This window comes from Drosophila albomicans, chromosome X, assembly GCF_009650485.2.
Source record: "Drosophila albomicans strain 15112-1751.03 chromosome X, ASM965048v2, whole genome shotgun sequence".
Classification (NCBI taxonomy): Eukaryota; Metazoa; Arthropoda; class Insecta; order Diptera; family Drosophilidae; genus Drosophila; species Drosophila albomicans.
The window spans coordinates 7544441-7558904 of NC_047627.2; the positions used below are offsets into that span (position 1 = coordinate 7544441).

The window sequence follows — 14464 nt, forward strand, 5'->3', positions numbered from 1 at the left end:
GTACGCTCGACTGTAGCTTTCTTACTTGTTTCTTTTTTTATTGTGAATATTAAAGCTAGCAACGAGCTGAGAAATAATCACAATACATTAACACTATCTATAAACATCGATGGAAAAGTAGGCACAATTTGGTGTGAAATATTGTTTTGTTTATCATACATATTACAGGGTATCTATCTATGACCTTACTACTTCAAATGGGGATTATGAAAAGCTAAAAAAAAAGAATAATGAAATGAGTAATCAACTTAGTTTCAATTGCAGTTTCCAGATTCATTTCGAATTGTCAGTTTCAGTTTGCAATGTTTTGTTTATTATACGAATTAAAGGGTATTTATCTGTGATCTTACAACTTAAATGCAGTATTATAACAAGTAAAGAAAGAGTGCAATATTATTCTTATTCTTAAAGTGTACAAAAACAAATTTGTACTGAAGACCATATTTGATATATGGATAAAGTACTACATTCGAAATATACCATAACATACAAATATACCAAATATAGCCTTTGTTAGTACTTTGTGGTATATTAATTTAGTATATTTTAAGAATAATACCGCACTGTTTTGCTTTTATTCAAAATAGATAACTCACAGTAGAGAACATTCGACTGTAGCTTTCTTGTTTTTTTGCTTATTATATAAATTACAGGGTATCTGTGACCCTACAACTTGAATTACAGTATCATAAAATACTAAAAAATAAGAATAATTAAATGATTAATCAACTTGCAGTCTCCAAATTGGCTGCAACTTGATTTCGAATTGTCAGTTTTAATTTGCAATTAATAAAATCAATCAGTTCGCAGTTGAAATGCAAATTTTATTTAATGAGCGCGTTTTATATATTGAGTTTCAAAATGTTAAAACTTGCTGGCGCTTTTAATTGAATTGGCATAAAATAAAACTTTAAATTACATTATGTGAGCTGCGTTTGGATTAATTTTGTGCCAAGAAATGTTCGACTTATATTGCAAACACTTTGCGATATTATAGTTTAACATTATTTGATGACGAATGGCTTTGTGCGTGTCAAAGTTTTTTCTGTTCGCAATTAATTAATGAACTCTCTCAGCCCTAGCTGTAAGGAAAGACTAATCTCAAGCAAAATACGAACAGCTCAACTCTCAATCGAATCGAATTGAATTGAAATTATTGAACATATTGGGAAAGCTGTCGCGTTTGCTTTAAGCACATTGTACACATCCTGTGTTGTCTTTAGGGGGTTAGGAGGAAACCGTGGGAAGTGGGGGAGTGGGGGGGGGCGGCAGCAAATATTAATTTAAGAGAGGCAACGCTCACAAAGGCTTGTCAAAGGCAGCAGCTATTGTGGCAATGCCATTGCCACCGGCTGTCGCAGTTCGAAGCCTTTTCAAGTCCTCGTGAAGTCCTCCTCATCCTCATCCTCATCGTCATCTCGTGGGCGTTGACACTTTGCAATGTTGCACGCTACTTCCTCCCCCCTCCCCCTCCCCCTACCACGCTGTGGCCAATGCAGCTGCCCTAAGCTCAAGTTTTGTTGTTGAGATTTCAGCTCGTTCGTCGCTTCGTCATTTGGACAGTCCAGGGAGCGGGGAAGCGGAGAAGGAAGAAGGGAGGGAGGGAGGTAGGCGAGTCAGGCCACTTGACGTCGCCGCATTGTTTGCAGCTCAGCGACCGCTAAAAATAGTCAAAGGCAGTGGCATGTGGCATGTGGCACATTCAAGAGCCCACATTCGCATTCATCCATCCATCTGAGCAGCGAGGCAAAAGCAAAAGCAAAGGCATCGCATCGCCTCGACTCTCTATCAACTGCGCTTCCTTCTCCTTCTCCTTCGCTGCTTGTGTTTTTGTTTTTCATCAAATGCCTTAAAATAGGTAAAAAAGCAAAAGAGCCAACACTCTCTTCTATACTACACTCTTATCTTTAGCTGCTGTTGCACCTCCGATTGTGGCAACAACTGTCTATGCCAGCGTCAAGTGGACACAAGTTGGCAGTTGCAATTGACTGAACCTGAGGCTGAGGCTGAGAGGGTCGCCGCAGCTGTTCTCTCTATCATTTCGTTGCCACATATGCACACACACACACGAGGCAAGTTGCATGCAACGCAAACAGTTTAATTTGATTCTGACATTTTCACACGCCCAGATGCCCAGGTACCAATCACAGTCCACAGCTAAATAATTCATGTGGGACACACGTTGCAACTGGCAAGTGGCAACTGGCAAGTGGCAAGTGGCATGTAGCAGCTAACGGTTGCCTGCTGGCTGTTGACTGTAAACTAGTCCACAACCCAACTCAACACAACACAACTCAACTCAACTCAACTCTCAACTCATTGTTTATGATTTGCTAATTAAGCCCTATTCAACGTGCGAAAGTTAACGTGGCAGGTGGCAAGTCGCAAGTGGCAAGTGGCAAGCGGCAAGGTCGTCTTCTGACAGTTGTTGACTGCTTTTGTTAATCCCACGCGTTTGCCCGGTCAAATTCAATGCGGGCCACCGTCTCTTATCGCACATTGCGCATACGTCAGGTTGCCCCTCGACAGTTGCAAAATAATAAATACGCAGCAAAATATGAAACTTTTCATGTTAAATCTACGGCCAGATGCCAGATGCCAATAAGCAGGCCAAGTTATTAAGTCAACTCGAGAGGAATAAGCAACAATAATGCTCAAGTCAAAACGTAAATACGCCATCAAGAAAATAATAAAAGGGCAGAAATACGTTAAATGAAAAGTATATACATATTTAAAAAATATATCAAAATGCGTAAACAAAATACAGAATACAGCTGACAATAATAACTAATATATTAATGAAAAACTTTAAAATATAAATTTAAAAAAAGTATTTGATAGAATGAAAAGCAAATAGTTGAAGAATATATCAAGTATTATACTAAATCAAAAGGTATTAAAAAAATGGTCTGTCTCAAAATAATAACCAACAGTACTTATAAAAAAAAACCCAAAAATAAATATAGAATAAAAAGGGAAAATTTGAGAAATAGAATACATACTATAATAAATCGAAATGGATTAAACAGAGAAACTAATGTCTAATATATTAACTTATAGTAAACTATAAGAGTATATTATCCCAAAAATTGCCAGACAAAGTCGAATGAATATAGCTAGAAATATTTTTTCAATCCCCTTTGTTCTCTGGCTCATCATTTGGCTATTTGCTCATCATTCGCACAGATTATTTACCATTTGCTCTAATTGCAGACATTTCATTCATTCATTTTGTACCCTTTTTGAGCCAAATTCATTTCGGTTGTTGTCGATGATTTAACCCAATTTCGAATATTTGATTCAACGCCTCTGCCTTCGCTTTTGACTGCTACATTTTTGTGTCAGTTTGTTGTTGTTGTTGTTGTTGTGTGTGTGTGTGTTGCCAATTGCCAAACAATTTGCAATTTTATGAACGCAGCAGCAGTCGTAAAATTGAACAAGTTTATCACTTTTTTTCTTTTGGCACAGCTGAAGCAGCTCCGTCGTCGGCATTTCTAATTTCCTCAACACCTACTTCTAATGCCATTAATTATTGCAACTGGCACAGATTTTTCCCTCAGTTCACTCGCTGCACATTAGTTTGACATACGTACATATCTAGAGAGCGGATTATTTATGCGATAAAGATCTGCAGAAGTTTGCAATTGAAGAATAATTATTTCTCGTATAAATTTTGTATAGAAATTCCAGCGTTTTCCTTTGGCTTTTCTGTTTCTGTGTCTTGTAATTATGTGAATGGATGGGATATTTTATAGAGAGCTTCCTGGACAGAAGCAGCAGCTTCTTCTTCTTTGGCCCCCACAGGAAAACATAAGTCGGGTCGGGTCGGGTTGCGTGTGTGATTTACATTATAATAATTAGTTTATGGCAAAAGACACGCGTTGCTTGCTTTTGGCCTGGTCTCTGGTCTCTGGTCTCTAGGTTCAGTCTGAAGCATCGCATCGTCATCAAAATTGCAAATAGAAAGCAATTTCCACTTATTATAGACACGTGGTGGTGGTGTTTGTGTTTGTTGCTGGTGTTTGGGCTCGGTGTTTGGATTAAGAACACACGCGCGTATCCATAAAGCATCCATCCTCATCTCATCGTATATCGACCATCGTCATCCTCATCATCGTGCTCTCTAAGCTGTTTTTCTTTTTCGGGGCGGCGGCTGCGTAATGAGCTCCATTTTAACCAGGCCAAACCAAGCTGAAAGCTGAAAGTTAAGCACCCACTCTTCCTCCCCCTTCCCCTCCCATCCTTCGCCATCCCGCGGCAAAACTTGCTTCTTGCGGTTAACTGAGTGAATGAGCTTTGCCTTAAAGTGCATGTGCGCTGCGTGCTTCTCAATTTCAGTTCAGTTCAGCTCAGTTCAGTTCAGACACATCGCACACGAAATTACTTTGCAACTCGTGCCAGCAAATGCGGCAAGTGGCGGCCTCATTAGACCGCATGCTGCACGAAGCGCAGCAGGTGACTTTCGCCCAAAAAAAAAAAACCCAAACACAGACAACAACTTACATAGATTGTCATTGGCATTGCCAATGGCGCTGGCTGGCTGGCTGACAAACAATTTATAAAACACGCGACAAGCTGCGGCCAAAAGTTTCAATTCGAGCAACAGCCAAGCGACTGCAAGTTGAGCCATTCAAATCTGTTAAAAGTCAATTGAATTGGCCACATTTTAGTGGCCACTTGTAGCTGTCTTTTCAATTAGCAAGCTTTGACTTCTGCACAGTTAAAAAAGTTGATTTCAATGTGTAATTGTTGCTTGTGCTTAAATGTGATTGCTAATTAGATAAGATATTAAGCCATTCGATTGATAGTTGATGATTTGATAGTTGTAAGTTTGCAATAATCCTCAAGACACTCTTGGGTCTCAGTGTATGAAGTGCTGATTAGGTATCTATTTATATTTTGTGGCAATATGAAATTCATTTACATATTGTTGAACATTAATTTAATTTGCATTCAATTTAATTTTGCAATATTTACCTAAAGAAAGTAAACTTAAAGTATTTCCATATTTGTTTTGTAATTCTGTTTCATAAAAAGTGCATTAATAATGCATGTTTGAATTTGTTTTGTATAATTATTCATTTTATTATGTATTTATTAAACATTGTGTTCAAACATTATTGGCTTGACATTAGAGTTAAATTCCTTTACATTGAACTTTACTTCAACTCATTCAAATTATATTTAAATTTGCAAATATTTGCCTCAAGAATATCTTAAAGTAACTTGAGATATTTTCATATTTACTTTGTAATTCCGTTTAATACGATTTGCAGTTATTTCTTGTGTTATTATAATATGCAATTTGCGCCCACGCATCGTGTAATTGTAATATGTATGTCTGCTTTCATTCTGTTTTGTTTTTGTTGACGACAAAGCTGAAAGCATCACAAAAGTAAAAAGTATAATTCTTGGAATTTGACGCTGCTTTTTACAGCATTTGAATGTGATATTTTTTGAGTTGATTCTCTTGTCTTGTCGTGGGCTGCTTCATATAGTACGAGTACAATAGTATTTTATTATAATTTGTATAATTGAAGTTTAGTGCGCGAGTCATTAGCATGTTTATTTTTCAGCTGCAGTCGCTGAGCCGCTGCCTGCAGTCGAAGTCTGCTTTAATGAGCCTCATTAATCATGACTAGAAATTACCAATCGAGCCAAAAACTAATGAATGACTGAATGTCTCTAACTCTGACTCTGACTCTGAGTCTGACTCGCTGACTGACATTTTGACTGGGTTTGTTATGCAAATGTTGCGTTTTGTTTCACGTTTTACGTTTTTGTCATACCACCTCCGCGATTCACATGGCGTATGATTAATTTTTATATGATTTCTGTGCAAATCGCTGACGACGACGCATTATGCAAAAAGGAGTGGAGGGGAGTGGTTGTTGCTGTGTGCCTGGATTGCTGTAAATCGCAATCGCGTGCCAGGAGAGTTGAGCTTGAGTTTAAGTTTTTCGATCATAATTAATGTGCTATCGTCGAGGCCATAAAACGCTGCGTATACGTAATAATGTGTGCATGAAATATTGCACAACATCCACTAGCCACTTGTGGCTCGGTTTTTCTTTTTTTTTTGTTTTCCTTATGCAGAATGCAGTTCAAAAAGCACTGCTCTGTGTGTGTGTGTGTGTAAGTGTGTGTGTTGGCGGCCATGAGTCTGCCAATGAAACCCAAAGCGGTGCAACTATGAATGCACTCACATTACACACACTCAATTCTCATTTGCACTCATGCAGCTAACTCTTTTTGTGCAGTTCGCCGAGGCGTCGACTCGTCGACTTTGCTTGCTGCTCTTGGCCAAGGGCGGTCAACATAGAACACAGAAAACAGAACAGAACACATACCGAACACGTGTGTGTGTGAGTGTGCCATGTAATGCGCATTCGACACACTGGGCGTATACGCAATGCCAAGCCTTAGGCCATTTTGCTGGCTCTGCTAATTGACAGGCGCATTAGTGATCGTCCCATTTCAGCAGTTTACCAATATATGTACAATATGTGCATCAGCATACTTGTAATATATGAGGTTCGCTTCAAAGATGCAAAATTTTGGCCAAATCTCTCTGCTTAGAGTTGGTAAAGTGGTTCAGGAAGTTGGTCATATTTCATAATCTACTAACTTGAATGAGTTGTTTTGCCTCGCATCAATTAAAAATGTTAAAATGTTCTCATTGTTTTATGCACTTTACAGCATCAAACGATACTTGTCCAAAAAAAAGTGCTCCACAATTTATTTGAACTTAATTCCACTCAAAGCATTTAATTGAATACTCTAAGTGTCATTGTAATTGAACTTAACATAAATGATGCGTTTAATTGAAAGCACTTAATCGCATTTAAAGATGAACAAAATAATTAATTTGTAAAAAGAATTGTTTGCCATTTAATTCTTAAAGAGGGCCTAATAATATTATAATATTATAATAATTAATATTAATATTATTATTGTTATTATCATTATCATTATCATTATCATTATCATTATTATTATCATTATCATTATCATTACCATTATTATAATTATTATTATCACTATTATTATTATTTTTATTATTATTATTATTATTATTATTATCATTATCATTATCATTATCATTATCATTATCATTATCATTATCATTATCATTATCATTATCATTATCATTATCATTATCATTATCATTATCATTATCATTATTATTATTATTATTATTATTATTATTATTATCATCATTTAACCATTTTACCATACATATAGTAATACAGAATGAAATTAAATAAATAAGTATCTTAATTGAGGTAAAGAGACACACCACACTGTCTTATCACATAATTACTTTAATTGTTGCATATTAATTGAAATGTGCGCATAATTGCCAAGAGTTATCCAATAGCCAGCTCGCTCGTTAGCAATGTATTTCGAATAAATATTGTACTTTTGCCTGAGTTTAGTGTGTTCTACTAAATGTATGTACATATATTTGCATGTTTTAACCCAGTTGTTGCCTGGCGAGCTTATTAACGCAACTCAACTCAAAGCATGGTTTAACTTAATCAAAATGTGTGCATAAATAAATACATATATGTATATATATGTGTATATGTATATATAGTATATATGTATGAGATACGAGATATTCTCGCAGATAAGCAAACAAATTTGGCGAAAAGACGCACAAACTTTGTCATTAGTACAAAGTGGCGTAAGTCCTTCGCTGTCGATCGCTGCATGATGATGATCGACTACAACATACGCTGTAAATAGATATTCTCAATTAAAACTCTAATTTACATGTGCAACACGTGTGTGGCAAGCGAGTATACCCCTTGGCAACCTTTTGCTTAGATGCTTTCAATATACGCCATATGCACGAAAAAAGAAAGAACCAAAAAAAGTTACACAAACTCAATTTTGTAAAAACGGATTCATGCTCTAAGTGCGTGTGGGGAAAGGGCACTGTACCCTTAACACACACACATGCACACATATACACTAATACACACACACACGCATTCCCACATGCTGGCAATATATTGTAAGATGCCTTGAAATTGGCAAATATTTGTCTGCCGGCATTTCGTTGCTTCTGTGTCGCCTCTTAGGCCTCTTTTTTCCTCTCCTACTCTACTTCACTCTCTTCCTTCCTCTTCTTTCCTCTCTCCCTGCCACTCTCCCTCACTCTCTTTGTTATTCCCTGTTGCTTTCAATGTAAAAGATTGTACTATGAAAATCAGGCCACGCCCAAGCAAAGGACAGTGTCCAAGCAACAGTAATAAGTTCGGCCACGTTTCTGCGGCAAACTCGACTTTGTTATACCCTGCAACTGTATATATTGCTGAAGCACCATATGAGAACATAAAACATGTCAAAACCAGCTCAAATAATATCATTATTGTTAGGCCAATAATCAAGTTGATAAGACCTGAAAACATATCAATCTCATCATTAAGGTTTGTGTTGCAAATTAGTATTTTTCACTTCTCAAAATTTCTATTCATATTATTCTTATAAAATATTCTAATTACATTCTTATATTAACTGTTTTGAAGACAGTATTCGTCGAGCATATACAAACTTGTATATTTGAATTTCTTTGCTTTTACAACACATTCAAGAAAATGTTCATATTTATACCCAAAATTAATATTTTAATCCAGGGGTGCTCAAATTCGTCTTATGGCAGTGCGTTTACTAACACAGACACAAGAAAACGTGTACATATGTAGCGGCGCTTTTGTGTTGGGGCGCAGCTGTGCACTGAGAGAAATTACGATTCTATTTTATATTTACATCTAGAACTACGAAGCATATTTCGCATTATATTCACATTTAAAGTTTTTGGTAAAAAAAAGTGCTCTCCAATTCATCACTCATTTTTCTAACCCACCAAAAAATTTAACATAACACTTACGATGGTCGACCACGAAATAAATCAAAACCCAACCCAGACAGAAGAATAAGTTCCAGTGCATGTGTTCGAGAAAAAAACAAAAACAAAATACATTGCGGTCAGCGAAGCGTGACGACGGAAAGAGATGGAATGGAGAAACAAGCAAAATTGTTTTTGTTTCGCATGCAAATCGAAGCCCATATGCACGGTGCGTATGGGCGCACTAGCCATAAGCACAGAGCATCTACAAAAACAAAAGTGCACTCAGTGTATAGGCGTTGAGCATCCCTGTTTTAATCTTTGAACTTTGCAACTCTCCAACTCAAAGTCGTCTACTTGGCATTCGATTAGATATTTGTAAGATATATATGATATTAATTAATTGTATTGCTGCAAATACAAAATTCAATTATACTTGCATTTGATAGATTTAACGTTGAATTCAAATTCAAGTCAAAGCAACTGAAGCCTTCAGGCTAGGATTTAATTTAATAACTCTGATTTTAACAAAGCAAATGTCAAAAGAAAAAAGTAATTTGCATAAGTTTAAAATTAACTTGCTATATTAAGAGAACACATCAAAGATTTGCTGTATCTTTTTTTTGTATTTATCATAGATTTATTTTGTAGTACTTCCTGCTGACCACTTAATGGTAATACCCCATTTACAGCATTGCGTTGGCCGGGTGTAATAACCGCAGCAGCAACAGCGGCAGCATTTAAATCGCAGTTATCGCAAAATTTGCCACATGATTAATTACGACCACGTGAATTGGCACGAAACTCAGCATCAATTGTTGTCCCGATTGTCGCTGTCGGTTGCTGTTGTTGGTTATTTTTGTTGTTGGTTGTTGGTTGTCGGTTGTTTCTGTTACTGTTATTGCTTGATACGGGTGTTGTTTGCTTGTGGCATGACAAATGCTGTCAGTGCCGAGAGGCAAATGCAAAGTTGCTAATGTGTGGGAGTTGTTGCTGTCTGCTGCCTATTGGTAACTGGCTGCTGCTGTTGCTGTTGCTCTTGCCTGTGGCCATGGCCACTAGAAAACAACCCACACACACATACACATACACACACACACACAGACAGAGACAATGAAACACAGCTATCGCCGGCGCTAACGAGTTGCGCGGGCAATTCGCGACAGTTCTTGCCAAGAACTTTGATTTGTTTCAGCCAATTTGGTGCGGCGCAGATTGTCGGTCTCTTGGCTTTGATGCCCACGCATGCCACACACAAGTTGCTGTTGCTGTTACTGTTGCTGTTGCACATGGCCATGGCCAGTCACTTAAAGTTGTAGTAATCCACAATTGCCGCCAAATACATTTTGCGAGCACTTTTGCTATCGTCATCATCATCATCATCGCATTGCGCAGTAAACTAATCTAGAAAAATTGCCTCTTCTCTATATATTTCAGATGAACACAAATTAAACTCTGGCTCATGGGAGGATACTTTGGCCGAACAGGAAGAACAGCAGCAGCAGCAGCAGCAACAGTTGCAGCCACATCAACAACAGCAACAACAACATCACAATCATCAACAGATACAGACATCCTCGTTTATAACTGCGCCGCCAGCTCAGGGCAGCAATAAGGCGAGTGTGACCACAGCTCAATTGCATAGCGCATTTAGTCGTCGCATAGCCGAACAGCAGCAGCAGCAACAACAGCAGCAGCAACAGCTGAGGCAGCCCAAGGCGGCGGTCTACCAGATTGGCCAGCAGGCAGACAGCGCCACAATTGCCGGCGGAAGCTTCAGCGCCAACGGTGGCCAGGCTGCCACTGTTGGTGTTGGTGTTGGTGTCGGTGTCGTTGGCAGCAGCGCGAGCAGCAGCAGCGAGCGGGACACAAAATCGCCAGGACGTGAAAGGCGCAACGAGCAGCAGCAGCAGCAGCAGCATCAGCAACAGCAATTAGCAACCACATCACACAATAACAGCAACAACCACTCCGACGAGGAGGTATTGACCGAAGAGGAGCAGACAAGCAGCAGCGTGAGTTCGTTAAGTGCCGGCAATCAACGCAATTCGCAATTGCGTTCCACCTTCAACAAGGCCAAGCAGCATTTGTCCTTTGACAAATGGCGCACGGCTGCCACATCCCAGTCCCAGTCACAGTCACACTCCCAAACCCAAACCCAATCGCATTCGCAATCGCAGTCACAATCCCAATCACAGTGCGACAGTAACATGATTATGCGACGGGCCAGCGCCTGCACGATGCCCAGCTCGGGTTCATCGGCGCAGCGCGAAGATATCACAACACCAGGTGAATCGCCTGGCGGTCGACTCTCTCGCTGGTTCTCCATACGACGCGGCTCCTCGCATCAGTACGATGTCGGTGGACGCGATGGTCGCCAGTCGTCGGGCTCCAGTTTCGATTTGCCCGATGCCGCCGCCGCTGCCACAAAAGCCACAGCAGCAGCAACAGCAGCAGCAGCATCATCGTCAGCAACAACAGCAGCAGCCACAAATGCCACGGGCCACAGTGGCGGCAACACGTTGCTGGATGCCAGCTCGCCACAAAAGCTGGCAAATTTGGGAGCCAGCAAAATGATGCCCGGTGTGCCAGAGGTGAGTACTTAAACAAATAGACTATGAGAACTTTATTTCGATTATATTATTATACCAAGAAATATGGTATATTGACAGCACAGTAATCAGCTTAGTACAGTAAGCAGAGGACAGCAGTTTTAGTTGGAAGATCCAAAATTTATTGAAACAAACTAGTAAAAATCGTATATTAAAAATTTGTATATTATTATACCAAGAAGTATGGTATATTGACAGCACAATAAAGAGCAGGATAGCAATTAAACTTGTGAGATTCAAGATGTACTGAAACAATCTAGTAAAAATTTTATATTATAAAACGGTATATTAATATACCAAGAAATATGGTATATTGGCAGCACAGTAAACATCATGACAGCAATTAAAGGTTGGATATCCCAAATTTATTGAAACAATCTAGTAAAAATATATATATTAAAAATGGTATATTTTATACCAACAATTATAGTATACTGACAGTACAGTAAGCTGAGGACAGCAGTTTCAGTTGGAAGATCCTAAATTTATTGAAACAAACTAGTAAAAGTCGTATATTACAAATTTGTATATTATTATACCAAGAAATATGGTATATTGACAGCACAGTAAAGAGCAGGACAGCAATTAAACTTAGGAGATTCAATATGTATTGAAACAATCTAGTAAAAATTGTATATTATTAAACGGTATATTAATATACCAAGAAATATGGTATATTGGCAGCACAGTAAACATCATGGCAGCAATTAAAGGTGGGATATCCCAAATTTATTGAAACAATCTAGTAAAAATATATATATTAAAAATGGTATATTTTATACCAACAATTATAGTATACTGACAGTACAGTAAGCTGAGGACAGCAGTTAATGTTGACAGATCACAAATGTATTGAAACAAGCTAGTAAAGTCGTTCATTCAAATTTTTTTTATATTTTTCAACAATTTATACCAAACTTTGTATTTAGTTGAATATACTAAATACATTAATAAACATTTTAAAATATGTATTTTTTGTTATCATGAAAATTCATCCTTATAAATATGTCGAGGTCTAATTATTATTTGTATTACCATATACAGCATAGGAAGAGCAGACCGATAAATGGTATATTAATATACCATTACATTTATATACTTAGCAAAACAATATACTGTGGCGTTTAGAATTCGATGTATTTACAACAAAAATTCGACTTATCATCAAATAGCGATGGCATTTGAAGCCAATTAAGCAATTTGAAATTTGTTAGAATGAAAAATGCAGAGAGAATACTGCAGTTTGTTGTTCAATTATTATTTTAAATAAATAAAATTAAAAAGCATTTTTAAGCATCAAGAGAAAGAGCTTTCAGCCAAGCTTGTGTAGCACTAAAGAATTTTCAAATGATTGGCAATTCGGTCATTTCAAATGTCATTTCAAATTGTTCCTTCATTTCCTTATTCGCTTGGAATTATTATTAGATTAAGTAATCCTTTAGATTATTAGTGCAACATTTATAATTTGAAAATTCTTAGAGCTCACTTGAAGAGGAGTGTTCAAATGCTAAGCAAACAGTTAAAACGTGCCAACTCAAGAATTTGGGTGGCCTCAGCTTAGAGATCTGAGATGTGAAAACAGACGAACCAAACCGTACCGAACTGGAGGTATAATACCCGGCGTATACTTAACATTTGCGTCTTACATTTGCAGTACGAAGACGATGCCAGCTCGGAGGCGGGCAGCCATCGCTACGACATGGATCTGATGCTGCCGCCGGGCAGTCGAGCAAACGGCACCGCACGGAACGCACACAGTCGATTGATAGTCCCAATGTTGCCACCAGCGCCGCCGGGATTGTCGCAGCAGCAGCTGAAGCGGCGACACATTGTGGCCGCCATCGTGCACAGCGAGAACTCGTATGTGGCCACACTGCAACGTCTAGTCAATGTGAGTTTTTTTTTTTTTTTTTGCCTGTTTAACACGAAATTTATATTCTATACTATATACACACATAGAAATAAGCACAAGTTTTTGGTTTATGTTTTGAGTGGGACTCTCGTTAGTCTTCGTCTGCTTCGGTTGCCAAGTTGCCAATTTGCAGTGTTAGCTGAAAGTTGAGACTCATCTTGGGCACCACAAAGTGGCAGACTTCGTGCAGTTGCTCTGGTGGCAACTTCGGCGTGTCCGTCAGCGTTGTCTGTGACAAATCCTCATGATCAGCTTCATCTTCATCTTCATCCTCGTCATTTTGGCCCGCCTCCTTCTCCTCCTCCGCCTGCTCTTCCTCCTCCGCGGGCAACTCTTGCAACAGCTGCTGCTCTGGCTGCAGCAACACATCCACTTCAAGTGGCAGCAACATGTACAGCTCACCAGTTGCCTCATCGCGTTGCAAGAGTCCCAGTTGCTGCTCCTCCTCTGCTTGGATTAAATTTATCTCATCCATCGGCTCCTTCATCCACTTGTCCGTTAGCTCACCTTCCTCCATCTGCTCCACGTTGACAGTGCTCACATCGTGCACACATTCGCATTCCGATTGTGGCAATCGGAAGTTATACAAACCCGGCGCATTGAGCTTGATGTAGCCAAACTTTTCATTCGATTGCAGAAATAGGTCCGCCTTGCTGAATGTGTCCGTCACCAGGCACACTTTGTCCGCATCCAATTCCATAATTTTATCCTCAACGGAATTCGCACCAAGCAATTCGTTATCCATATTTTAATATTTATTGTATTTATATAAATATATAATATATTTCTTATTTATTTCGGTTTAGTTTCTTTGGTTTTTTTTTTTTTTAGTTTTTTGCTCCAAAATCTCAAGTCTGAATAATTGCAAAAATAGTTATATACTGCTTCAATATCGTAGAAAATTACGCTTACATAATTTTCGTTTTGGGAAATGGCAGTCAAAAAAAAATAAACTAAATTCATGACATCCTTAAGTAGTTAGTTTCTCCATACATTACTCTCAATAATCACCTTTAGACTTAGCTTAAGTAATAATACATATTTTTCACTAACTACTTTTTCTTTGCACAAGTTTAAACTAAA

At 38.3% G+C, this 14464-nt stretch overlaps 1 protein-coding gene across 2 annotated transcripts in view; it reads left to right on the top strand.

Moving 5' to 3' along the window:
- The window catches only part of LOC117578104 (uncharacterized), a 156242-nt gene that overhangs the window by 134414 nt on the left and 7364 nt on the right, over positions 1 to 14464 (top strand). For both annotated transcript variants that reach the window (XM_034263281.2, XM_034263282.2), the window contains 2 exons: positions 10295 to 11451; positions 13124 to 13360. In XM_034263281.2, the coding sequence (XP_034119172.1) occupies positions 10295 to 11451; positions 13124 to 13360 (1394 nt within the window). The remainder of the gene's footprint in view (positions 1 to 10294; positions 11452 to 13123; positions 13361 to 14464) is intronic.